The 24,364-nt window shown below is 49.8% G+C and overlaps 1 protein-coding gene and 1 non-coding gene across 2 annotated transcripts in view; one reads left to right on the plus strand and one right to left on the minus strand.

The window, feature by feature from the left end:
* ADAMTS7 (ADAM metallopeptidase with thrombospondin type 1 motif 7) overlaps positions 1-24,364 on the plus strand; it is a 122,450-nt gene that overhangs the window by 36,993 nt on the left and 61,093 nt on the right. The window contains 3 exon segments of the mRNA XM_029066529.2: positions 5,712-5,856; positions 8,817-8,909; positions 12,659-12,804. Coding sequence (XP_028922362.2) covers positions 5,712-5,856; positions 8,817-8,909; positions 12,659-12,804 — 384 coding nt within the window.
* Positions 13,904-14,041, minus strand: LOC114812445. The gene has a single exon (XR_003760097.1). It is a non-coding gene; the product is annotated as a small nucleolar RNA SNORA7 (small nucleolar RNA).

Raw genomic sequence — 24,364 nt, forward strand, 5'->3', positions numbered from 1 at the left:
CCAGGCCTCCAGACCTTAGGGGAAGATTTGCCTGAAGGTTCCCGGTGGGTTGACCAAGGTACAAAACAGCACCACTTTGCCAAAATTGACCTTCCATTTATTCCTGATGGACTTTGGAGGCAGATGCCCTTGGTCCATTTGCAAATGGCTGCCTTGGCTTTGATAGAGGTAAACCAAAGTAAACCTCCTTCCCCTGCCAGTCTGGATTTGTTCTTGGTTTATGGTTGTTACTGAGGGTGGTGGTTTTGTTTGAGAAAAGATCACATCCTTTGATCTTGGGAAAATCAAATTGCCTAACAGAAGCTGCTGACTGGGTAGATTATCCAACTGATCGAGGCTAAAATTACAGCATGATCTCCTTTATTTGGGTATTTCGGGCCAAAAAACTCTACTGCCTTCCTCTCTTAGGAAATGGTTGCATAAATAAAGTCAAGTGCATTTTGGGGGAGACTCAGTTATCAGAATCATTTGCAAAAAGGAGAGCTGGTCAATGCAAGAGTGAAACTAAAGTGAGGCAGTGGATAGCAGTTCTTTACAAAGCAGAATGCAGAGAAACAACCAAGGACTGATATGTTCCTAATGTCAAGAATGTAAATCTGGGGTTTGGGGGTCCTGACTCCCCCCACCCCGCCCCAACACACACAGGTGTTCACACACATACACACTTTGCCTCACCTAGTGTGAGACAGGTTGACCAAAGCTAAGAGGCGAGGGCAAGCCAAAGCCTGCATCATTTTGGTGCAAGTGAAGAGTGACTTGTTTGCCAATTCTGTTGTACGTTGCTATCCCAAATGCTTAGTACAGGGCTCTGCAACATAGTAAGTGCTCAATAAATACATTGATCGATTGACAGATTAATCGATTGATTTAGCCAGAACGATTCGAGCCGAGACGAGGCCCTCAGAAGGCCACAAGTCAAGGAGAGTCAATCAGTCACTGAGCAGTACTCACTGAGAGCTTACTGTGTGCAGAGCACTTTACTAAGCTCTTGGGATAGTACGGTGTAACAGAGTTGCTTGGCACTTTCCCAGCCCACTGTGAGCTTACAGTTCAGAGGGGGACATGACAGACATGAGTATAAATAAATGAATTATGGATAAGTGCGTAAGTGCTGTGGGACTGAGGGAGGGGTGAATGAAAGGTGCAAATCCAAGTGCGAGGGTGATGCAGAGGGGAGCGGGAGAAGAGGAAATGAGGGCTTAGTTGGGGAAGGCCTCTTGGAGGAGATGTGCCTTCAAGAAGTCTTTGAAGTTGGGGAGAGTGACGCGTCGGGATGAGAGTAGTGAGTTGGAGTTTTACCCCTCGGCTCGGATGAACTTGGCTTGTGGGGCACAGGATGACTTATGACCACTGGTCGGGTCAGCCTTTGGGCCCACAGGCAGATGGAACAAACAAAAGCCCCCCTGGCTGGTATTAATAATAATAATAATGATATTTGTTAAGTGCTTACTGTGTGCCAGGCACTGTTCTAAGCACTGGGATAGATACGAGATCATCAGGTTGGACACAGTCCTGTCCCACATAGGCCTCTCAGTCTTAATCCCCATTTTACAGATTAGGGAACTGAGGCCCAGAGAAGTTAAGTGACTTGCCCAAGGTCACACAGCAAGCATTTGGTAGAACTGGGATTAGAACCCAGGTCCTCTGACTCCCAGGCCCATGCTCTTTCCACTAGGCCACTCTGCTTCTCACTTCTACTAACTCTGCTGTACTTTCCCAAGTACTTGGTACTGTGTTCTTCACACAATAGATTATAAGGTCCTTGAGGGCAGAGTTTATGACTACTAACTCTACTGGACTCTCCCAAGCATTTAGTACAGTGCTCATCTTACTCTAGGCACTCAATAAGTGCTTACAGGAACAGTACGGCCTAGTGGATAGAGCGCGGGCATGGGGGTCAGAAGGACCTGAGTTCCAATCCCGGTTCCACTACTTGTCTGCTGTGTGACTTCGGGCCAGTCTGTGCCTCAGTTACCTCACCTGCAAAATGGGGTTTAAGACTGTGAGCCCTATGCAGGACAGGGACTGGGTCCAACCTGATTAGCTTGCATTTAGCTTGTATCTACCCCAGCGCTTAGTACAGTGCGTGGCACATAGTAAGCACTTAATAAAAACCACAATAAAAATATATTATTACTTGATTCTAGGCTAGCCTTCTTGGCCCCCCAATCCCTGAGATGGGATCTTCTTACGGCTTTTAGAAATGAGGTTGTTGATTCCTGAGGAAGAGCTGAGTCAAAGAGAAAAGAAATGCTGAAGTTCTGTCAGAAGGGAGCTCTCTCTTGAGCTTTTTGCCTTGTTCGATCAAGGTGCCAAAGAGTCTGCCGAGGGAAGGAACCAAGGTTTGAGAGGCAGGTCGTGGGTTCTAATCCCAGGTCCTCCACTTATCAGCTGTGTGACTTTGGGCAAGTCACTTAACTTCTCTGTGCCTCAGTTACTTCACCTGTAAAATGAGGATTAAGACTATGAGCCCCACTTGGGACAATCTGATTACACTGTATCTACCCAAGCGCTTAGAATACTGCTTGCCATGTAGTAAATGCTTAACAAATATTATTATTATTATTATTTCTTCCTACACCAAATTCTCTTGGGGTGGATACGAGCAGATTGGGTTGGATAGAGTCCCTGTCCATGTGGGGCTCACAGTCTCAATTCCCATTTTACAGTTGAGGTAACTGAGGCCCTTTCCACTAAGCGACACTGCTTCTCTGATTCAAATGTGGTTGCAGGTGTGTGGCCTGAGGCCACTACACTCCCCAGCCTCTACCTTGGCCTTACCGGACCGGACGGTACTATAATTAGTGTTTCTGTGTGTTTTTGGCAATTTCACATGGATTTAATTCAGTAAAATACCAGTGAGTGGTCAGGGTGGAAAGCATTCTGCTGTGGGCGGAGATACCAATAATATAGGGATTTGTAACCCAAAATGTCAGTCACTGTGATATTTTTGAACCACGTACCCCCGAACCCATTCGTTTCCATCAGATCAAAGGTTACCATACCAATTCTCCCACAACACTGGGTCCTTTGAGAACAAAGCTACCGTTTTCGAGCTGAAATGACTCCTCGAGAGCGAGTGAGAGTTAAACTATGAGGGCTTCGGATTGGAAACCCCAAGTGCATCAAGAGGTGTGTGAGATGGGAGGCAGTGTCCCCTACTGGAAAGAGCTTGGGACTGGGAGTCAGGAGACCTGAGTTCTAGTCCTTGCTCTGCCACTTGACTGCTGTGACCTTAGGCAAATCATTTTATCTCTCTGGGCATCCTTATCCTCATCTGTAAATTGGGGATAAAGTAGCCTGATGTGGGCCAGAGATTGGGTCCAGGGACAAAACTCTGTATCTACTTCAGAGTCTAGCACATAGTAAATGCTTAATATTGACATAATTGTTATTAGCTCAGTATTTTGAAAGCACTCTGGATCATCATCATCATCGTATTGTGATATTTGTTCAGTGCAAACTGGGTGCCAAGCACTGAGCTAAGGCCTGGGATGGGTACAGGATAATCACAATGGACACAGTCCCTGTCCCAAAAGGGACTCCCAGTCTAAGGGTGTGGGATTTGCCCTGCTTCCCATTTCCACTTCAGTAGCCATGGTGATAAAAGCATTCCTCACTCCTCAAGAACTCCATTGGTTGCCCATTCACCTTCCCATCAAACAGAAATTCCTTACTATCTCCTTTAAAACGCTCAGTTGGGTCATGGATTCTAATCTCGGCTCTGGCACTTGTCTGCTGTGTGACTTTGGGCAATTCGCTTCACTTCTCTGGGCCTCGGTTACCTCAACTGTAAAATGGGAATTGAGACTGTGAGCCCCACATGGACAGGGACTCTATCCAACCCAATCTGCTCGTATCCACCCCAGTGCTTAGCACAGTGCCTGGAGCATAGTAAGCACTTAACAAATACCATAATTATTATTATTATTATTATCATACCTTCTTATTACAGCCTAGTCCTCACATTTTGTTCCTCTAACGCCAACCTAATCACCATACCTCGACCTCGTCTGTCTCACCCCCGATCCCTTGACCTGGAATGTCCTTCCTCTGGCCTGGAACGCCCTCCCCCTCCATATATGACAGACCACCACTCTGCCCACCTTCCAAGCCTCACATCTCTTCTGAGAGGCCTTGCCCGATTAAGTCCTCTATTCCTGTACTCTCTCCCCGTTTTGCGTTGCCTGTGCCCTTGGGGTTGTACCCTTTGATAATTTGATGTTCACCCCACCATCAGCACTTATGAACATACCCATAATTAGCTCATTTTGATGCCTGTCTTCCCACCTATACTGTAAATTCTTTAGGGGTCAAGGAACTTGTCTACCAACTCTATAATACTGTACAGTGATGATAGTAATAATAATGATAATGATGGAATTTGTTATGCACTTACTATGTGTCAAGAACTGTTCTAATAAGCACTGGGGAAGATACAAGATAATCGGGTCAGACGGTACTTGTCCCACACAGAGCTCACAATTGAAGTACTCTCCAAATTGCTTAGTACTGTGTCTGGACACAGTAGGCATTCAATAAATATTACTGATTTATTGATCCGTGAAGATTTCTTTTGGAGATGAGTCAACATTAGCTTAAAACATTTCTTTTCTCTGGTCTCTCCTGCCGTGCTCTTCTAAAGCCCTTAAATCAATCCTCCTCCAGTTCTATTTGCTGCAGCTTCACGGAAGCCACATGGCCTCAGAGGCTCTGATGGGCTTCGTCCCAAGCCCCAGTTCCATCCCATCGAGAGCACAGTTTGGGGCCAATTGATTAAATCTCCGTTTCATCCCCGTCCCTAACTCCTGCAGCCAGAAACGCTCACAATACGGCTGTCTGCATCCCATCTGCCAGCTATTAAAAAGGGTCCAATGCGCCAAACTCATCAAGAGTGGGAGGATGGAGAAAGAGAATGTGAGAGAAAGAGAGTGAAAAGGAGAGCTCCAGACAATTAAGGATTAAGGTTTTGATTGGCTAATGTTGGGTGGAAAGAGAAGCCGGGTTCCTTTGGTCAGGTCCCTGCTAGGCAGGATGACACTGAGAGCCCTAAAAATTCCCAGAACCCTCCAAGCTGCTCCGTGTGGCTGTCATTCTACAAGGTGAGGTGCTGTAACTGCCCATCCGACTCCTGAATCAGAGAGGTAGAAGCTCAGCTTCAGGAAGAGAAAGATATTGGTGGGTTGGACCTGGCCCAGAGAAGTGACTAAAGGTTTCCCTGCCCCGGAACTTGATTGGCCCAAATTGGCCAGCCTCTTCCTTCTCTTCCTCCTCCTCCTTCTCTTCCTTCTTTCCTCCTCCTCTTCCCCCTTCACCATCTTCTCTTCTCCTCCTCCTTCTTCCTTCACCATCTTCTCTTCCTTCTCCTCTTCCCTTTCCCTTCTTCCTCCTCCATCTCCTCTTCCACCACCTCCTCTTCTGCAGCATCCTCTTCCTTCCACCTCCTCCCCCTCTCCACCCTCTTCCTCCTCCCTTCTCTCACCTCCTCCTTCTCCTCTCCTCCTCCCTCTTCCTACTCTTCTCTCCTCCTCCTTCTTCCTTCTCTCTCCTCCTTCTTCCTCCTTTCTCCTCATCCTCCTTCCTCCTCTCTCCTCCTCCCCCCTCCTCCTTTCTCCTCCTCCCCCCTCCTCCTTTCTTCTCCCCCCAGCCTCCTCTCAAGACATGTCTCCTCCCTTCCTGCCCAACACTGACCATCTTGTTTGCCCCCACAGCCGAGGCTGGGGCCTGTGCCTCGATGACCCCCCTGCCAAAAACGTGATTGACTTCCCCTCGGTCCCTCCCGGGGTCCTGTACGACGTCAGCCACCAGTGCCGTCTCCAGTATGGGGCATACTCCACCTTCTGCGACGACATGGATGTAAGCTCCCCTGACCCCTGGGGCCACTGGTTAAAGGAAGAAATTGGTTTGGCCATTCCAGGTGTGGGACCACCCCATTCGTCTGGGACAATCTGGGAAGGCAGGCGCCACGTGAGATACTATGTCCCCTCCTCTCTAGCTCTCTCCCTTTCTTTCTCTGTCTTGCTCTCTATCTCCATCTCCCCATCTCTCCCTTTCCCTCTTTAGCTCTCTTTCTTTACCTCTCAATCTCTCTCCATCTCTCATTCTTTCTCTCCATCTCTCTCCCTCTATCTTCCCCAGGTTATTCTCTGTGGCTCTCCTTGCGTTCTATCTCACTTCCGCTCCCTCTGTATCTTCTCCATCTCATTTTCTACAGCTCTTCTGTCACTCTACCTATTCCTCTATATTTTCTCCAACTCATTTTCTATAGCTATCCTTTCTTTCTATCTCTCTCCCTCTCCGTATTTCTCCATCTCCCTCCCTCTCTATTTTCTTATCTATTTCTCTCCTTGCTCTTTATTCTCTCCCTCTGCTTCTCCTTCTCCCTTTCTAATGCTCTGTAATTCTCTCTCACTCTTCTTCTTCCTTTCTCTCCCCATCTCCCTCTCCCTTCCCCTCTATCTCTCCCTTTCTTTCTCAATCAATGTTATTTAATGAGTGCTTACTGTGTGCAGGGCATTATGCTAACCACTTGGAAGAGTATAATGTCTATCACTCTCCTCTATCACTCTCCATCTTTCCTTCTCTGTCTCTCCATCTCCCTCTCTATTTTCTCCATCTCATTGTCTAAAGCTCTAGAAACAGAGTGGTCTAGTGGAAAGAGATTAGGCCTGGAGACAGAGGACCTGGGTTCTAGTCCCAGCTCCACCACTTGATTGCTCTGGACCTTGGGTAAGTCACTTCACTTCTCTTTGCCTCAGTTCCCTTATCTTCAAAGTGGAGATTCAATACCTGTGCTCCCTCCTACTTAGAGAGTGAGCCCCCTGGGAGACCTGATTATCTTGTATCTGCTGTAGCACTTAGTACGGACCTTGGCACATAATAAGTGCTTAACAAAAACCATTATTGTTATTACTATCATTATTATAGCTCTTCTTGCTCTCCCTCTCTCTCTTTATCTTGTCGATCTCATTCTCTATAGCACTCTCTTTCACTTTCCCTAACTCTCTTCCTCTTTATCTTGTTCTTCTCGTTCTCTATAGCTCAGTCTTTTGCTCTCCCTAGCTCTCTCCCTCTCTATCCTGTTCTTCTCATTCTCTAGAGCTCTCCCTTTCACTCTCCCTCTCTATTTGTCCATCTCATTCTCTAGAGCTCTCCTTTTCTCTCTCCCTCTCTCCCTCATATTCTCTCCCTCCCCTCCTCCCACTTTTTCATTCTATCTCCCTCTGTCTCCCTCTCCTTCATTCTCTTGCTCCTCTCCCTTGCCCAGGCCTCCGCTGAGCTATTCCCACTCCGGCTTCGGTAGCTGTGTGTCTCCCCTATCTCTTCACCTGGGTCAGCGAGAGTAGATAAGTAAAGAGGATGATGGAAGAGGAAAAATCTGGAAATGTCAGCCTTTTCAGGAACAGTAATATCACTATGACTTATAAATTGTCCTAGAAGTGAGGTTGGCACAGCCTGTATAGGTGCAGGCAGTTGATATGCAGGTGATAGGCAAAATGGCCTTCTAGCTCACCCCACTACAGCGGGGGACAAGCAGTTTAGCGGCCCTGAGAAAGCTGGCATTCACGGGGCTGGGATCGGGAATGGGGGAGGCTTTGGCAATCAGAATCCCCTGCCATCGCAGTATTTCTGCCCCTTAATGCCCCTCCCTCCCAGAATCGAGCTCAGGAGACATCGTTCCTGAGTCCAGCACTTCCCGACTCGGTCCAGGAAGGGGGCAGGTTAAGGAGCAGCAATTTCAAAATGGCAGGGGATTTCATTCTTTCCCAAACCCCCAAGTCAGGCACCTCAAATGCCAGCTTGCTGGGCTGCCAAAACCTCATGGAGAGAGGCAGGGAGGGAGGGATCCTCTTGTGGAGACCCCTGCGTGGAGGGGCAGGACTAGAGACGGCAAGTTCCTTCCCATGGAACCTCACATCACCACCCAGTACTCAGTACTGCCATGGGGCCCACTGTAAGCACTTGGTACATGATGGGTCATTACGGTGGATTTCAGAAACAACAGACATACTTTACATACGTTACTCAGCTTAGGTGATGGCATAGAAGGGTGTCACAAGGCCACATGAACAGTTTCTTTTACCTTTTTGTGTCTCTGGGAGGACTCCTGACTGGTCCCACCCCCATTTGCTCTAGAACCGTCGCATTCCCCTCCCCGATCTCCGTGACTAGAGGCTCAACTTCTGAGCTATGGGACTCGGCAGCAGGAGGCGAGGCCGAGGGAGGCTGGTGCCCAAAATGAAAATGTCAGACAGAAAGCTGTCCAGGGCCAAATCTGTACCAGAGAGAGAACAGACCATTAGAAAACTGGTCACATAATAATAATGATAATAGTACTTGTTAAGTGCTTACCATGTGCCAAGAATTGTTCTAAGCACTGGGGTAGATTCAAGTCAGTCAGCTTGGACACAGTCCCTGTCCCACATGGGACTCACAGTCTCAATCCCTATTTTACATATGAGGTAACTGAGGCCCACAGAAGTGAAGTAACTTGCCCAGAGTCACACAGCAGCTGTGTGGTGGAGCCAGAATTAGAACCCAGGTCTTTTTGACTCACGGGCCCGTGCTCTATCCACTACGCTATGGTCCACTCCATCGACAACCTGGAGGGATCACCCATCTCTCTGGTCCCTCGCACCCACTCGGGCTTTTCCGGCCTCCTCCGGCCTCCCCAGTGCCTGAGTGGGCCCCGAATGAAAAGGAGACAGTAGGAGAGCAAGCGGGATAGAAAGAAGGAGAGATTCTGAATGGGAGAGCCCCGAGATCCCCCGGGAATCTGAAATGCCAAGAGCCCTGACATCGCTCATTTCTTGCAGAATGTCTGTAACACCCTTTGGTGCTCCGTGGGCACTACCTGCCATTCCAAGCTGGATGCTGCTGTGGACGGCACTACCTGTGGCGAGAGCAAGGTAAGTTCCCGGAGCTGCCCCGGGGCGGGTGGCAGGGGGGAGGGCTTCAGTGTCCCTCTAAGAGGTTATTTAGGCATCTGGCAGGAGCAGAGTGTTGTAAGTGTGTGAGCCATAGCTGCTTGCATGCAGAGGAAGGGTCATTCCAGCAGTGCCACAGTGATTATTATTATTTAATGGCACCTCTCTGAATATAGTAATAATAATAACAGTACTTATTAAACACTTACTACATGCCAAGCATTGTAATAAGCCCTGGGGTAGATAGAAGATTATCAGATTGGACACAGTCCCCACCCCACACAGTGCTCACAGTCTAAGGAGAGAGAAAGCAGGTATTTGATCGACATTTTGCGGATGAGGGAAGCTAGGCACAGAGAGGTTAAGTGACTTGTCCACGATCACCCAGCAGTCAAGTGGCAAGCCAGGATTAGAACCCAGGTCCTCTGATTCCCAGCCCTGCTCTTTCACCTGATGCGCCGAGCCTGCTTCCCACTAGGCCAACCTGACTGCAGAATTCCTGGAGGGAGGCGGGCTTTCATTATTGGCCTAAAATCCCATTTGGGCAATCTGGATAGAGGGTCCAGAAGTCAGAGAGCAGCTCTTTCACCTCTGCAACCATTCCAGTCAGTTCTCCCCTAACTGGGGCTCGCAACCTGGAGAGAGGAAGGATGACTTGCACTTTAGTACTCATGTCCAGGTCTGATTATCGTGTTTCTACCCAGTGCTCAGTACAGTGCTTGGCCCATAATAAGTGCTAAATTACTCCCATGTTTTTTATCCATGGGCCGATTTAGCGTGCATATACCCATGGCCGTTTCTCCTGATACCATGCCACGATTCACCCAGGGCCACTTTGTCGAAACATTCCCTAATACTATGCAAAATGGACAGTTTATCAATCAATCCATCGTTGCTATTTATTAAGCACTTACTGTATACAGAGCACTGTATTGAGTCCTTAGGAGAGTACAGTACCACAAACTGGTAAACCCGTTCCCTATTCGCAACCATCTTACAGTCTAGAGACTATAAACACGCGTTAAAGCAGAACTGACCGCATTTGTCCATTCATTCATTCTTTCATTCAGTCATATTTACTGTGTGCTTACTATGTGCAAAACACTGTACTAAGTGCTTGGGAGAGTACACTATAACAATAAACAGACACATTCCCTACCCATGATGAGCTCACTGGCTTGAGGGGGAGACAGACATTCTAAATACATAAATAAATAGATATTTGTCAGAGGAACAAATAAATCATTCATACAAATCGTCCTAAGGCCCTTCCCCACCCCACCCCCACCCGGGTTATCGATAACTCAAAAGTGACCAGACTTCCTGAGCTCTTTATTTTTCAGTGTCAGCCAGTCAGGGTGTGAAGTCAAGTCAGCAACATTTAAGAAGGATCTTCTGCGTACTGACTTCTGTCTTAAGCCCTGAAAGAGTAAGATGTCCCTGTCCTGGAAGAACATAGGAAGCAAGGCAGGCGCAAAGACTTAAATAATAGTAAAGGAATCAAGCTACAGAGCCACAAAACACTAGGCAGAAATTTACAGGCACAGAGGAACACAATTGAAATCCTATAGATAGCTTGCTCTGAGATACACAGAAAACTCACATCCCAGTGGTTCCACCACTTCCCCTTAGCACTTGTGCAGAAGCTGAATTAGAGATGGGGGATCCACCAGGGGCCTGGGTACTGGGGGCCATTCTGTGGCCCTGTCTGAGCTGGTGGGTCCCCAGAAGTACGCCTTGTCAACTGCCTAAATGCTCAAGCTCTCATTCGCCTCACAGGAAACTTCCATCTGCCGTCCACTGTGCATTTAGTTTACTCCGCGTTAAGATGAGTCCCCCTGGGGGAGATGTGTCTCTGCTTAGTCTCAGGCCAGCTCCCAGCTCGAGGACTTCCCAGCCGTATACAGACTCGGACACGCCTGACATCCCTGACTGAACTCTCCTTTCCTCTTCGCCCACTCCCTTCTGCATCGCCCTAACTTGCTCCCTTTATTCATCCCCCTTCCCAGCCCCACAGCACTTATGTACATATCCATAATTTATTTATTTATACTAATGTCTGTCTCCCACTCTAGACTGTAAGCTTGTTGTAGGCAGGGAATATGTCCATTGTTATATCGTACTCTCCCAGTGCATGTTACCATGCTCTGCACATAGGAAGTACTCAATGAATATGATTGACCGACCGACACGCTGGCCCCCAGCAGAGGCTGGCCCCCGCTTCTTTATCGTCCCAAGACGCTGTCTGGTTGACCAGGCCACCATGCAAACCACCTCTTCCTGCCAGGAACACGAAGGAGAGACGATCTGGCTTGTAACCAAACTAGACTCGGGTGGCAAAGACATGCATCACCCCTGGGGTGTGGTTTGTGAGTAACCCGGCTCAGGGGATCTCGATCTCCGCCTGAAGACCGAGGCCGAGCCAGAACTTTTTTTTCTTAATGGTATTAGTTAAGTGCTATGTGCCAAGCACTGTACTAATGCTAGGTTAGATGCGAGTTAATAGCTAATTAGGTTGGACACACTCCCTGTCCCGCATAGGGCTCACAGCCTTAATTCCCTTTTACAGATGAAGCAACTGAGGCACAGAGAAGTGATGCGACTTGCTCAAGGTCACACAACAGAGAGTTGGAGGAGTTGTGATTAGAACCCAGGACCTTCTGACTCTCAGGCCCATGCTCTATCCACTAGGCAACGCTGCTTGCAAACTTATGTCTGCAAGCTTGCTGGGGACGGCTTCTCAAAAGATCCTGGATTCCCGGGCTCTTAAATCAGCCTTGGCGGAGGTGCTGCCTAATTTCCCCCTGGTGGAAATACCCGCCTGGGCTACAGATCGAGTCTCGTCACCATAAATCTGGCACCTTCAGCAGCTTTGCAGGCAGGAGGGTCTTGGTAGGAAAATCATTTCTGATTTGTCTGGTGAAAGTGGTCCCCTGGCTTGGGAGAGGAGGTGAGTTAAAAGTATCTTTCCTCCCGCTGCAAGCTTGTACTCTGTTTAGGGCTGGCTTCAGACACCTGGCCTCTCAAAGAGAGGAAAAAATTTGATAAAGCATGGTCGCGAAATGGACACACCGCAGGCCACGGTGACTTCATAAGGCATGTTATGTGCAAGTTCCCCTGAACCAATGTCAGAAAGTATTAACGGTCCAAACAAATGAAGAAGCCTGGCCTAGAGGAAAGAGCATGGGCCTGGTAGTCAGAGAATCTGGCTTCTAATCCCAGCTCTACCGATTGCTTGCTGTTGACCTTGGGCAAGTCACTTAACTTCTCTATGCCTCAGTTTCCTCAACAGTAAAATGGGAATTCAAATCCTGTTGTCCCTCCTACTTAGACTGTGAGCCCCATGTGGGACAGGGATTGTATCTGACCTGATTAACTTGTATCTATCCCGGCATTTAGAACACAGTAAGGCTTGGCGCACAGTAAGGACTTAACAAATGCCATTACAAAAAAAAAAGCTGTCTACTCATCTATCCCAGCACTTAGAACACAGTAAGGCTCGACACACAGAAAGGACTTAACAAATACCATGAAAACAAAAAGCTGTCTACTCACAACTTCCGTCTTTAGCGGACCTAAAAATTGCGGAGCCTCCAAAGTTCTGAGTAGAAAATCCCCTCAGAGTTGCGGGGGCGCCCCGAAGCGTCCCCCCTCTTACCAACTGCCTGGAGCCAACCATGGCGCTGTGGTTCACCCCCGACTCACAGCTGGCTGTCCTTGCTCCTCCACAGTGGTGCTTCAACGGAGACTGCGTGCACAAGGGCTTCCGGCCAGAAGCCATCCATGGCGGCTGGGGGGCCTGGAGCTCGTGGTCGGTCTGCTCGCGGTCCTGCGGAGCGGGCGTGCAGAATGCAGAGCGGCAGTGCAACAACCCTACGTAAGTCTGTGCGCCCGGGACGCGGGGCCCAAGGGAAAGGCCCTAGGGGAGCCCCATGTGGCACTTGGACCGTGTCCAACCTGATTAGCTTGGTTCTACCCCAGCGCTTAGTACAGTGCTCGGTACATGGGAAGCACCTAACAAATACCATAAAAACAAAAACAAAAGCCCCACAGTAGCCCCAGCAAACTGAAATGATGGCAAATTCACTAGGCCACGGCCTTGCCCGCTGCTCCATTCTCCCTTCGGTCAGACCACAGGATACTTTTCTGGCCCCGACATCTTCTGACCCTGTGGCCCTGTTGTAGACCCATTACTCTCCCCTCCAAGAGGTCTTCCCTGACTAAACCCTCCTTTCCTCTTCTCCCAATCCTTCTGCATCACACTGACTTGCTTCTTTATTCATCTCCTCCCCTCCTAGCCCCACAGCACTTATGTTCAATTCTGTAGTTTATTTACTTATATTAATGTCTGTCTCCCACTCTAGACTGTAAGCTCATTGTGGGCAGGGAATGGGTCTGTTTGTTATATTGCACTCTCCCAAGCACTTAGTACAGTGCTCTGCACACAGTAAGTGCTCAATAAATATGATTGACTGACTGAGTTGACCGATGCAGGAGGTTGAGGCCTGTGATGTTTCTATATTGCCTTAGTGCAGAATTCCTTCCACATGGCCCTGGGGAGTCATTTGAGGAGGAGGGGGTGGTCTCTGTTCAGGGCTATCTCACAATCTGTCTTGGGGAAGATTACACCCTGGGGACTCCTCTGTGTGAACTGCTTGCAGGTCACTGCTGATTAGCCCAGGCAGAAAGTGCCAGAGATGTGATTCAGAGGAAAACCCCAGAACTCAGCCCTTGTAAATGTCACACAAATGTCTTGTCTTATGCTGTCGAGTCATCCCCGACCCATAGCGACACCACGGACACATCTCTCCCAGAACGTCCCAACTCCATCTGCAATCATTCTGGTAGTGGATCCACAGAGCTTTCTTGGTAAAAATACAAAAGTGGCTTACCATTGCCTCCTTCCTTGCAGTAAACTTGAGTATCCACCCTTGACACTCTCCCATGCTGCTGCTGTCCAGCCTAGGTGTGTTTTGATTTGTAGCAGATTGCCTTCCACTCGCTAGCCACTGCTCAAGCTAGAAATGGAATGGGTAAGCCTCTGCTTGACTCTCCCTCGCATAGTCGAGACTGGTACAGTACTGGAAAATCTCCAGGTGCGACCCTGAGAGGGGTTCACACAAATGATCTTCCATTTATTTTTTTTCTTGTTAAGATCAATCAAATTGACGGCATTTATTGAGTACTCACTGCACGCCAAGCACTGAACGCTTAAGATAGCACCTAACAGCAGATATGGGAGACATGTTACCTGCCTGCAATAATAATAAAAATAATAATAATGGCATTTGTTAAGTGCTTACTGTAAGCAAAGCACTCTTCTAAGCACTGAGGAGATGCAAGGTGATGAGGTTGTCCCACGTGGGGCTCACAGACTTAATCCCCATTTTACAGATGAGGTAACTGAGACACAGAGAAGTTAAGTGACTTGCCCAAAGTCACAGAGCTGACAAGTGGCGGATCCGGGATTAGAACCCACATCCTCTGACTCCCAAGCTCTTTCCACTAAGCCACTCTGCTTCTCCTAAGGAGCTTACAGTCTACAAGAGAGGAAGGCAAACATTAAAATAAATTACAGAGAGATACATAAGTGCTGTGGGGATGAGGGTAGAGTGAATATCAAGTGCTTAAAAAGTACAGATCTAATTGCACAGGCGATGCGGAAAGGAGAGGGAGCGAGGGGAATGAGGGCTTAGTTGGGGAAGCCCTCTTAGACGAGAGGTGATTTTCGTAAGACTTCGCAAGTGGCGAGGATGGTGGTCTGTTAGATATAAAGGTGAAGGGAGCGCCAGACCAGATGGAGGATGCAGGGAAGGGGTAGGCGGTGGGTTAGAAGAGGTCGAGGTGCAGTGAATAGGTTGGCACTAGAGGAGTGAAGTGTCCAAGCTGGGTGAGATAAGGTAGGAGGGGGACGCTGACTGAATGCTTTAAAGCCAGTAGTAATGCGTTTTTATTTGATGTAGAGGTGGATGGGCAACCCCTGGAGGTTCTTGAGGGGTGGGGAAAGATGGACTAAGTTTTCTTTTCAGAAAAGTGATCCAGGCAGCAGAATGAGGTAAGATTGGTCAGCAAGGAGGCTGATGAAGTAGCCAAGACTGGATAAGATTAAGTACTTGGATTAGCAGTTGGGATGGAAAGGGAAGATTTCAGAGATGTCGTGATGCTAGAGCTGGCAAAATATGGCGAAAGATCAAATAAGTGGGTCGAATGAGAGAGATGAGTCGAGGATAATGCCAGTGTTACCAGCTTGTGAGACAGGGAGAATAGCGGAGTTACCTACAGTGATGGGAAAGACAGAGGGAGGACAGAGCTCTGTCATGGACATATTAAGTTTGAGATGTTGGTGGCACATCCAGGTAGAGAAGTCCTGAAGGCAGGAGGAAATTGGAGACTGCAGAGAGAGAGAGAGGGAGAGAGATCAGGGCTAGAGAGGTCGAGTTGGGAATCATTTCCAAAGAACGCAGTTGAATCCGAGAGTGCGAATGAATTCTCCAAGGGAATGGGTGTAAATGGAGAATAGAAGGGGACCCAGAACTGAACCTTGAGGGACACCCACAGTTAGAGGGTGGGAGCCAAAGGAGGAAAAGAGACCGAGTGGCCAGAAAGATAGGAGGTGAACCAGGAGAGGACAGTATCAGTGAAACTAAGATTAGATAATGTTTCCAGGAGAAGGGGGTAGATGACAGTATCAAAGGCAGCGGAGCTTTCGAGGAGGATTAGGATGGGGCAGAAACCATTGGATTTGTCCTCCGCTGATGTTTCTGGCCCTGCCACATGCTTCAGATTGTTCAGTGGAAAACATCAGGTCAGCAGCGCAGGTGTCCTGGCGTCCTGGGCTTGTTCTCCTCCCGAGTTGGGCAATCACCCTGGTCTGTGCTCTGGCTCCCCCGGTCACCCCTACTTCTGCCTCGGCCCAGCTCCCCCTCACCAGGCAGACCCTCTTCCGGCGGCCGGGCCTGGCTCTGCTGCTCTTTGCCCTCCAGACTGTTCTGATGGCTTCAGACTTTCAGGTCCCAGCTCTCCCCCGACCCTGGCTCTCTTCTCCCCTGGCTCCCTTCCTCTCCCCACTGACCCGGCTCCCGCTCTTCTCGCGGCTCAAACCTTCCAGCCAGTTGCCACCCGAAAACTGTCGCTGTGTCAGCTGGAACTCTTGGGTTGGTGAATGAGGCCGAAACCACTTCTCTTGAGTGTATGCATCGTAATAAATAATGATGATAATAACAATAATGATATTTAAGCGCTTACTATGTGCCAAGCACTTTTCTTAGCTCTAGGGTAGACACAAGGTCATCAGGTTGTCCCACGTGGGGCTCACGGTCTTAACCCCCATTTTTCAGATGAGGTATCTGAGGCACAGAGAAGTTAAGTGGCTTGCCCACGGTCACACAGCAGGCAAGTGGCGGAGCCAGGATTAGAACCCACGTCCTCCGACTCCCAAGCCCATGCTCTTTCCACTAAGCCCATGCGTGTGAGTCTGTGTTCACGTGTTTGTGATACGCACACACACACACACACACTCACACACACCCAGGTGGTGGTGAAGTCTGTCACCGGGAGCAACGAGTAAGCCTCGGTTCTGTATGACTGAGCACCTACAGAAAGGAATTGAGGATCATGCTAGTGGTTCGGCACCCTCTCTGGCCTCTATCATTCGTTCATTCAATCGTATTTATTGGGCGCATACTGTGTGCAAGGCACTGTACTCAGCGCTTGGGACAATACAGTATAACAATAGACAGGCACATTCCCTGCCCACAGTGAGCTTACAGTTTGTCGGTCACGTTCCCGCTGGGGCACGGAACGCCGCAGGCCAACAGGTGGGCTGGGGGTGCTGCACATTGCCCAGTGCCCGCATCCGTCCCCTCACACAAGACCTGTTGTCAGCAGAAGTGACCTCAGCCGGGATCCGATGCCGGCCTATAGCGACCCGACCTGACAGGTGGTCGCCGTGGCAGCGGCCGCCAGCCTCGCCCCCCGACGTCAGGCGTTTCGTTTTCAAGATTCCCGCTGGGTCTGGCGGAACTCCCCGGGGGGTTCTTTGACCGGAAGGCTTAACCACCGACAGCACCCAAATAGCACCCAGGCCAGAGAAAGCCTAATGCAAAGTAGCCAGTGACACTGAGGATTCAGACGGGCAGCTGTGACTCCGGCTGCTTGCCAGGAGGTCACGGGACTCGTGAAACAGCCGTATATGGGGCTTCTCTGGTCCCTAGTGAAGCCCGTGACTTCGAGGTGGCCTGGAGCACGCTTGCTATCTGAGCTATTTTGGGATCATCGTCGTATCTGAAATGGACACCGGATCCCCTTGGACGACGCCCCTGAGCCGGGGACGTGACCTCGGAGTGATACTTCTCTGGGGTTCTTTCCGCAAACACTGCCGGTTGTTTATTTATGGAAATGATAACTAGATGGAATGGGGAGTTGCAGCCTGGGCTTCCACCTCACCCCATCCTCCCTCTTCCCCCCCCGACCTGGCAGCTTTCAGGAGCCCGCAGAACGTCCGATCGGCCGGCATCGTGCCGTGAGGTTGGTTTTTAGCCTGTTTCAAGGGTCCGCTGCCCTTTCTGGGTTAACGAGGTCTGGCGATGAGAAACGTCCCCGGGGAGGGCGGGAATGACCCCTGGCCGGCTTCCTTGAGGAGCGGGGCCATCGCGGGGATGAAGGGCAGGACCCCGTGATAAGACAAAAATACCGTGCCATTTCTGAGTCAGAAGCAGAGTGTCGGCTTGACATGAGGAGGGCAGCTGGGAGTTTATGGAGCTTTTCCGTGTGTCGCCAGGGGCATGCGGGAAAACAAACCGAGAGAAGCTGGCAACCCTCTCTCCGGGGAATCGTCGGTTTTGGCAGGCGTCCTGACATACCTTGGTTCAGTGCCATTCCAGCCAGGCAGACGGGCGGAGGATCAGTTTCCTCCTTGAGGTACTGAATCGATGAGCCCATTTTAACACAGCCTCACGTGAGACTTCCAGTCTGAGTGGGGAGGAGCACAGGTAGTGAATCCCCATTTTACAAATGCAGAAACTGAGGCCCAGAGAAGTGAATTGACTTGTCCAAGGTCACACAGCAGGCAAGTGGGAGACTTGGGAAGCTGCTTGACCTAGAGGAAAGAGCTCAGGCCCGGGAGTCAGAGGACCTGGGTTCTCATCTTGGCTCCACCACTTGCCCGAGTGCGACCTGGGCGAAGTCCCTTCACTCCTCTGGGCCTCGGTTTCCTCACCTGTAAAATGGGGATTCACTTCCTGTTCTGCCTCCTAATTAGACTGAGTCAGGGACCGTGTCCGACCCGATTTTCTTGGATCTACCCTAGAGTTTTAATCCAGCCCTTGGTACACAGATAGCACTTAAGAAATACCATAATTATAATTAGCTGGGATGAGAACCCAGGTCCTCTGACTCCCAGGCCCGCACTCCTCCCGCTAGGCTCCGCTGCTTCTCCAGTTGTACCTATTGCTTCTCTCACTGATATTTCTCTTGTCCTCGCCCGCCGAGTTGGGTTTGAGGGCCAACTGTTCTGACCAGCTTACACACAGCTTCGCCTCTCTCACCTTGCCGGGATGTCCAAGAGCACCTCTCCTTTCAGTTCATTTGCATTTAGTGTGAACAGATGCTACAGAACAAGTCCAGTGCTGCAAAAAGCCACAGCAAAGCCGAGTATGTTTCAAATGACAAAACGAAAGGGATTTCAAAAGAAACTCCGGACAAACCCTTGAGTTTGGGCCGTTGCCAACCAGCCGGGTCAGGGGTCGGGGCGAGGGGAGAGCAGCGGGGGGATGGTTGGGGGGGGAGGGGTCGGGGGGAGCGACGATGAGGAAGAGAGGGGGTTTGACTCCAAGAAAGGGAGCGGAAATGTCCTTGGTCTCCAGCTGGAGCGGTTGATGCCGGGAGACTCACGCAGCTGTAGCCACTTGGGCAAAGGGCAAGGTGAAGGAGGAGGAGACGGTTCAGTCAGAGCTCCAGGAAGTGGGGCGGAGGCAGCTCATTGACTGTCGGAGAGCGGCTGAGGGGAGAGAGGTCAAAGGAAAGATTGCAGGGACCAAAGAGCCCCCCCCCACCCAAAAATTTTTCTAGAACACATTTGTTGCCTTACAGTGCCCACATGTAGTTTCAAGTTGTGGTGCCCGGGGATTTTCTCTCTCAGATCGAAGAGCTCCCACTGAGATTGAAAACCAGAAACAAGTAGAGAGATGGCTTGGTACCTAGAGGCAGTTAGCCAGTTGGGGCAATTTCATCAGCATCAACGGTATTTATTGAGTACTTACCGTGTGCAGAGCACTGTACTAACTGCTTGGGAAATTATATTACGACGGAGTTGGTAGACGCTTTCTCTGCCCAAAATGAGCTTACGGTTTAGAGGGGAGAATAAAAGTTTCAGGGGAGGGAAATGCGATTTTTAAAATGGTATTCGTTAAGCACTTACTTTGTACCAGGCATTGTACTATGCACTTGCAGGGCTAGAACCTTAGATTTAGGGGTGTCATAAATCCAGCAGTCCGACGCCTAATCCCAGATCTGCCTCAGGTCTGATGTGTGATCTCGGGCAAGTCACTCACCCTCTGAGGGTCTCTGTTTCCTCATCTGTGAAATGGGGATATAGCCATCATTTACTTATACTATGGTCTCTCTCCCCCTCTAGACTGTAAGCTTGTGGGCAGGGAACATGTCTACCAACTAACTCTGTTGTACTGTCCCAGGTGCTTAGTACAGTGGTCTGCACAAAGTACTCAATAAATATGATTGATTGGGGATAATAATCTCTGCCTCTCCCTATTTCACAGGGATGTTCTGAGGATAAAAAAAATAAGATGATCAAAGTGAAAACGTGCTGGAAAAAATAAGAGCCCTACAAAGAAGATAGACTTGGGGCAGAGACTCTGCCTGATCTGACTGTACTGCTCCTGCCCTAATGCTTAACATAGTGCTTGGCACATAGTAAGGCAGCTACCAAATACCACAATTTTTTAACTCTTCATTTAGGTGCTATTATTCTTTAAACTGAGTTTGGAGCAGAGAGTTCAAGAAGCACCTCTGGGAAAATCCAGCAGGAAGAATAGCCCCCTCCTCCCATCCAGCTCAAAAGGAGAGGGAAAAAGGCCACTGTAGCTATCGAACGCTGTACTGTTTTCTAGGCAGGCTTGTGGCCTATTAGAGGAGGGAAGTCAGTCGAATCAGTCAGTCAATCATAAGCTTTGAGAGCTTACCGTGGGCAAAGCACTGTGCTAAGTGCTTGGGAGAGTACAATAGAACAGACCCGTTCCCTGCCCACAGCAAGCCTACAGTCTAGAGGAAGGAGGGTTGGGGCCCGAGGGGAATGATGCGGGTCGCGAGGATCATAGCACAGGGTCCTGAACCTGGAGCTGGCACTCTGCGAGGAGAGCTGGAGCACAGACAGATGGCTATTCTGAGTACGAGGCATGCAGCCAGTTTTGTCCCCCCACAGAGCAGCTCCAGCTCTGTCCAGCTGCTCAGGGGCCCGCTGGCACTCCGACCGAGTTGAACCTTGAAGAGTCTCTTGCAAATTGCAAATCACTGCGGGAGCCCACAGAATTGGGTTTTGTGGTTTTTTGTTGGTTCTTCCCCCCAGTATTTGCTAAGTGCTAAGTGTTACTATGCGCCAGGCACTGTTCTGAGTCTGGGATAGATACCACCCAATTATTTTGTATCTACCCCAGCGATCGGTGCCCGGTGCATCGAAGGCACTCAACAAATACCACGGTTATTATTATTATTACAAGCTAATCAGGTTGGTCGCAGCCCGTGTCCCACATGGGGCTCAAAGTCTTAATCCCCATTTTACAAATGAGTTGACCGAAGCACAGAGAAGTGAAGTGACTTGCCCGAGGTTATATAGCAGACAAGGGGCAGAGCCAGAGTTAGAACCCAGGTCCTTCTGACTCCCAGGCCCGTGCTCTGTCCACTAGGCCATGTTGCTTCTCAGAAACGTTGCTTGGCAAATGGGCACTTGGGTCAAACTCTCTTACCCAAGGAGCTGTCTGTCCATCCATCAGTCTTTTTCAGATGCCAAATGAAGGATACAAGGGCACTCCTTCATCCCCCCCCCCAGCATGGGGTTCGTCATAAATCCTGACGTGGCTCCTAGAAGGAAATATCACTCAATCCATCGGGGGTAATTAATTGGCCGCTTTGTATGGTGCAGAGCTCTGTATCAAGCGCATGAGGGAGTACAATACAATGCAGTTGGTAGATGTGATCCTTGCCGTCTAGGAGCTTACAATCTAGTAGGGGAGATGGGTATTAAAATGTATTACAGATAGGGGACGAGGCAGAGTATCAGTGGACTGGGGAGGGGGGAATATCCAAAAGCTCAAAAGGTATAGACTAAGTACATAGGAGACACAGAAGAGAGGGGGAAATGAGAGGTTCCTTAGGGAAGACTTCCTAAGGAGACAAATTTTAGTAGGGTTTTAAAAATGGGGCAAGAAAGACAGAGCAAATATCAAAGTCCTGGAGGCAGGTCAGCCTCCTAACACCAGAGCCTCTGTTCACCACAACACAAGCTCACCAGGTGGGAAACGTGAGGAGGATGGGCGACAGCAGGATACCCCAACAACCGCTACGGGGGACAGCAGGATACCCCAACGACTGCTCTTTGGCGATCCTGAAATGGGGAAACTGAAAGCAGGGAGGGCAGAGGAAACATTTTAAAAAAACAGAAAAATAAAGCTTGGGGTGGTGCTGGGATGTTTATGGTATTCGTTAAGTTCTTTCTATGAGTCACACAGTGTTCCAAGCACTAGGGTTGGTACAAATTAATTAGGTTGGATATAGTCCCTGTCCCATATGGGGCTCATAGTCTAAGTAGGAGGCACAACAGGTATCTAATCCCCATTTTATATTTGAGAGGACTGAGGCGCAGAGAAGTGCAATGACTTTTTCCAAGGTCACACAGCAGGTACGTTGCAGAGCTGGGATTAGAACTCAGGTCCTCTGACTCCCAGGCCTGTGGTCTTTCCACTAGGTCAAGCTGCTTCTCAAAAAGACCAGCAAGGTGCACTCTTATCAAGAAAGGAATGGTTCTTCGGGAGCAGAAATGTCATAAGGATGATGAGCCATGGAGGCAAAAGTGAAAACAGTGACAGGCAGTGCAAACCAAAAACATCACAGCACAACAAGGGGAGGTCTTTGTCTGTACACAGTGCAGGAAAGTCTTGGTGCTTTATCAGTCGCTCCTGCACTCAGTATGGACTTCTCCTCACTAATGTCTTCTTCAACTCTGAAATGTAATACTTTCCTCCTTCCTAAGTCTGGCTCCTCAGGACTGAGTACTAGGAACAAATCAAACGGAGCGGGGCTGGCCTCTCTGCCATCTCCTCAAGCTCCTTGTGGGCAGTGTGCGAACAGTGAACACTCACTAAATACCATGGATTGATGGGTCACTGGGATTGATGGGTCACTGGGTTTAGCCCAGAGCAATCGCCTCATGGTCACTGGGCCTGACCCGGGCCACACACCTGCCTGGAGTCCCAGCCTTGGCCTTTTTTTAAAACCAACTGAGCTCCACTCTGGGGACAGGCCGCCTCTGAATAGGCCCTCTGTTCCAGCAGGCTGAGCCTGCCACACTAAATGGAAGCTTCATTATTCCTTAATTGGTGTCGGGCTCACGACCGACCGACCGAACGACCGTTTGAAGGACCCCAGGCTTCCATGGGCCAGTCCGGTCGGTCGTTGTCGTCCGGCTGGGCCTCCGTCTGAGGGATCAAAGCCTTTCCGGAGGCCGGCCCACAGCTCTCCCCGCTCCCCTCATTCCCCTCTCTTGGTGGCAGTGAGGTCACCGCCCGAGGACAGAGTGAGGCCTGTGTTGTGAGGAACCCGGCCCCAGGATGAGGAGGATACAACTGGAAAGCCGGGCTTTCATCCGGGGGCCCCCAGACATGGGCCGGCGTCCCGGCTCCAGCTCGGTTTTCACTCCAGGATCGGTGATGGCCGCTGAGGCCCCCACCCACCCTGGGGCCACTTGGCCGTCTTCCCACTGGGGTCGGAGCAGGTGGCTTTAGAGGGAAAAAACATACGCTTGTCCCATTGCTCTGGGGACTCTTAAGACTCTCAAGACCCAGAATGTAACGAAGCCAAAGCTTTGACAGGCAGGACCCATTTCCGGCCCAAGGGGCGGCGGCATGGTGAAGAGGCCCAAGCGGGAGCCCGGCTGGCCAAGATGACCAAGGGTCGGTGGGGCCGTGCAGGACACCGCCTCTGTAATCGGTTCCCTCGTGCGGGTCCCCGCTGGGGAAGCAATGTGGCTTAGTGGATAGAGCCCAAGCCTGGGAGTCGGGAAAACCTGGTTCTAATCCTGGTTCCGCCACTTATCTGCTGTGGAATTTCAGGCCCATCACTTCACTTCTCTGGGCCTCAGTTACCTCAATTGTAAAAGGGGGATTAAGACTGTGAGCCCACTGTGGGAAAGGGCCAATTACCTTGTATGTTCCCAGTACTTAGTAGAATGCTTAGTATAAGCACTTGTAGTAAATTCTTGGCAAATACCACAATGACTATTATTATTATTATTGTTATTACCAGGACTTCGGCTGTTGAGGGGCCAAGTCCCATGTTCAGGAAGTAGGCCAACAGCAGAGCCGGAGGACAGTGATGATGTCAGGCCACAGAGCCGGCTTTCCCCTGGACAGTTAAAGAGCCCAGGGTGAGGTGAGGGTTGGGGAAGAAGATTTTACAGTTTGGCAGAGCCCTGGCCTGCCGTAAAATGGACTTCTTTCTTTTTTATGGTATTTGTTAAGCGCTTACTATGTATCAAATACTTTTCTAAGTGCTGGGGTAAGTACAATTTAATTAGGTTGGTCACAGGCCCTGTCTCACACAGAGCTCACAGTCTAGTGAGGAGAGGGGACGGGGATTTAATCCCCATTTTACAGATGAGAGAACTGAGACACAGAGAAGTGAAGTGACCTGCCAGAGGTCACACCGCAAGAAATGACAGAGCCAGGATTAGAACCCAAGACTCCCAGGCTTGTGCTCTTTCCACTAAGCCCCACTATTTGACATTGCCAGTCAAGCCACAGGCCCTCACCTGAGCACTGTGGTTCCCATGGACTGGTACTTAACTTCTCTGGCCCCCAGTTACGTTATCTGTAAAATGGGGATTAAGCCCCATGTGGAACAGGGACGGTGTCCCACCGGGTTACCTTGTTTCTACCCCAGTTCTTAGAACAGTACTTGGCACATAGTAAGTGCTTAACAGATTATTATTATTATTAAGGGACTTATCCCCAAGCCTTGCCCAGGGAGGGGAAATGAAGGGCAGAGGGAGTCAGGACTCGTCCACTTTCGGGGTGGGGGGATAATAAACCCTGACACCGGAAGTGGAAGGAGAGACTCAATCAGTGGTATTTATTGAGGGCTTCCTGTGTGCAGAGCACCGTACTGAGTTCTTTGGAGAGTACAATACAATAGGGTCGGAAGTCACGATC

This window comes from Ornithorhynchus anatinus, chromosome 5 (assembly GCF_004115215.2).
Source record: "Ornithorhynchus anatinus isolate Pmale09 chromosome 5, mOrnAna1.pri.v4, whole genome shotgun sequence".
NCBI lineage: Eukaryota > Metazoa > Chordata > Mammalia > Monotremata > Ornithorhynchidae > Ornithorhynchus > Ornithorhynchus anatinus.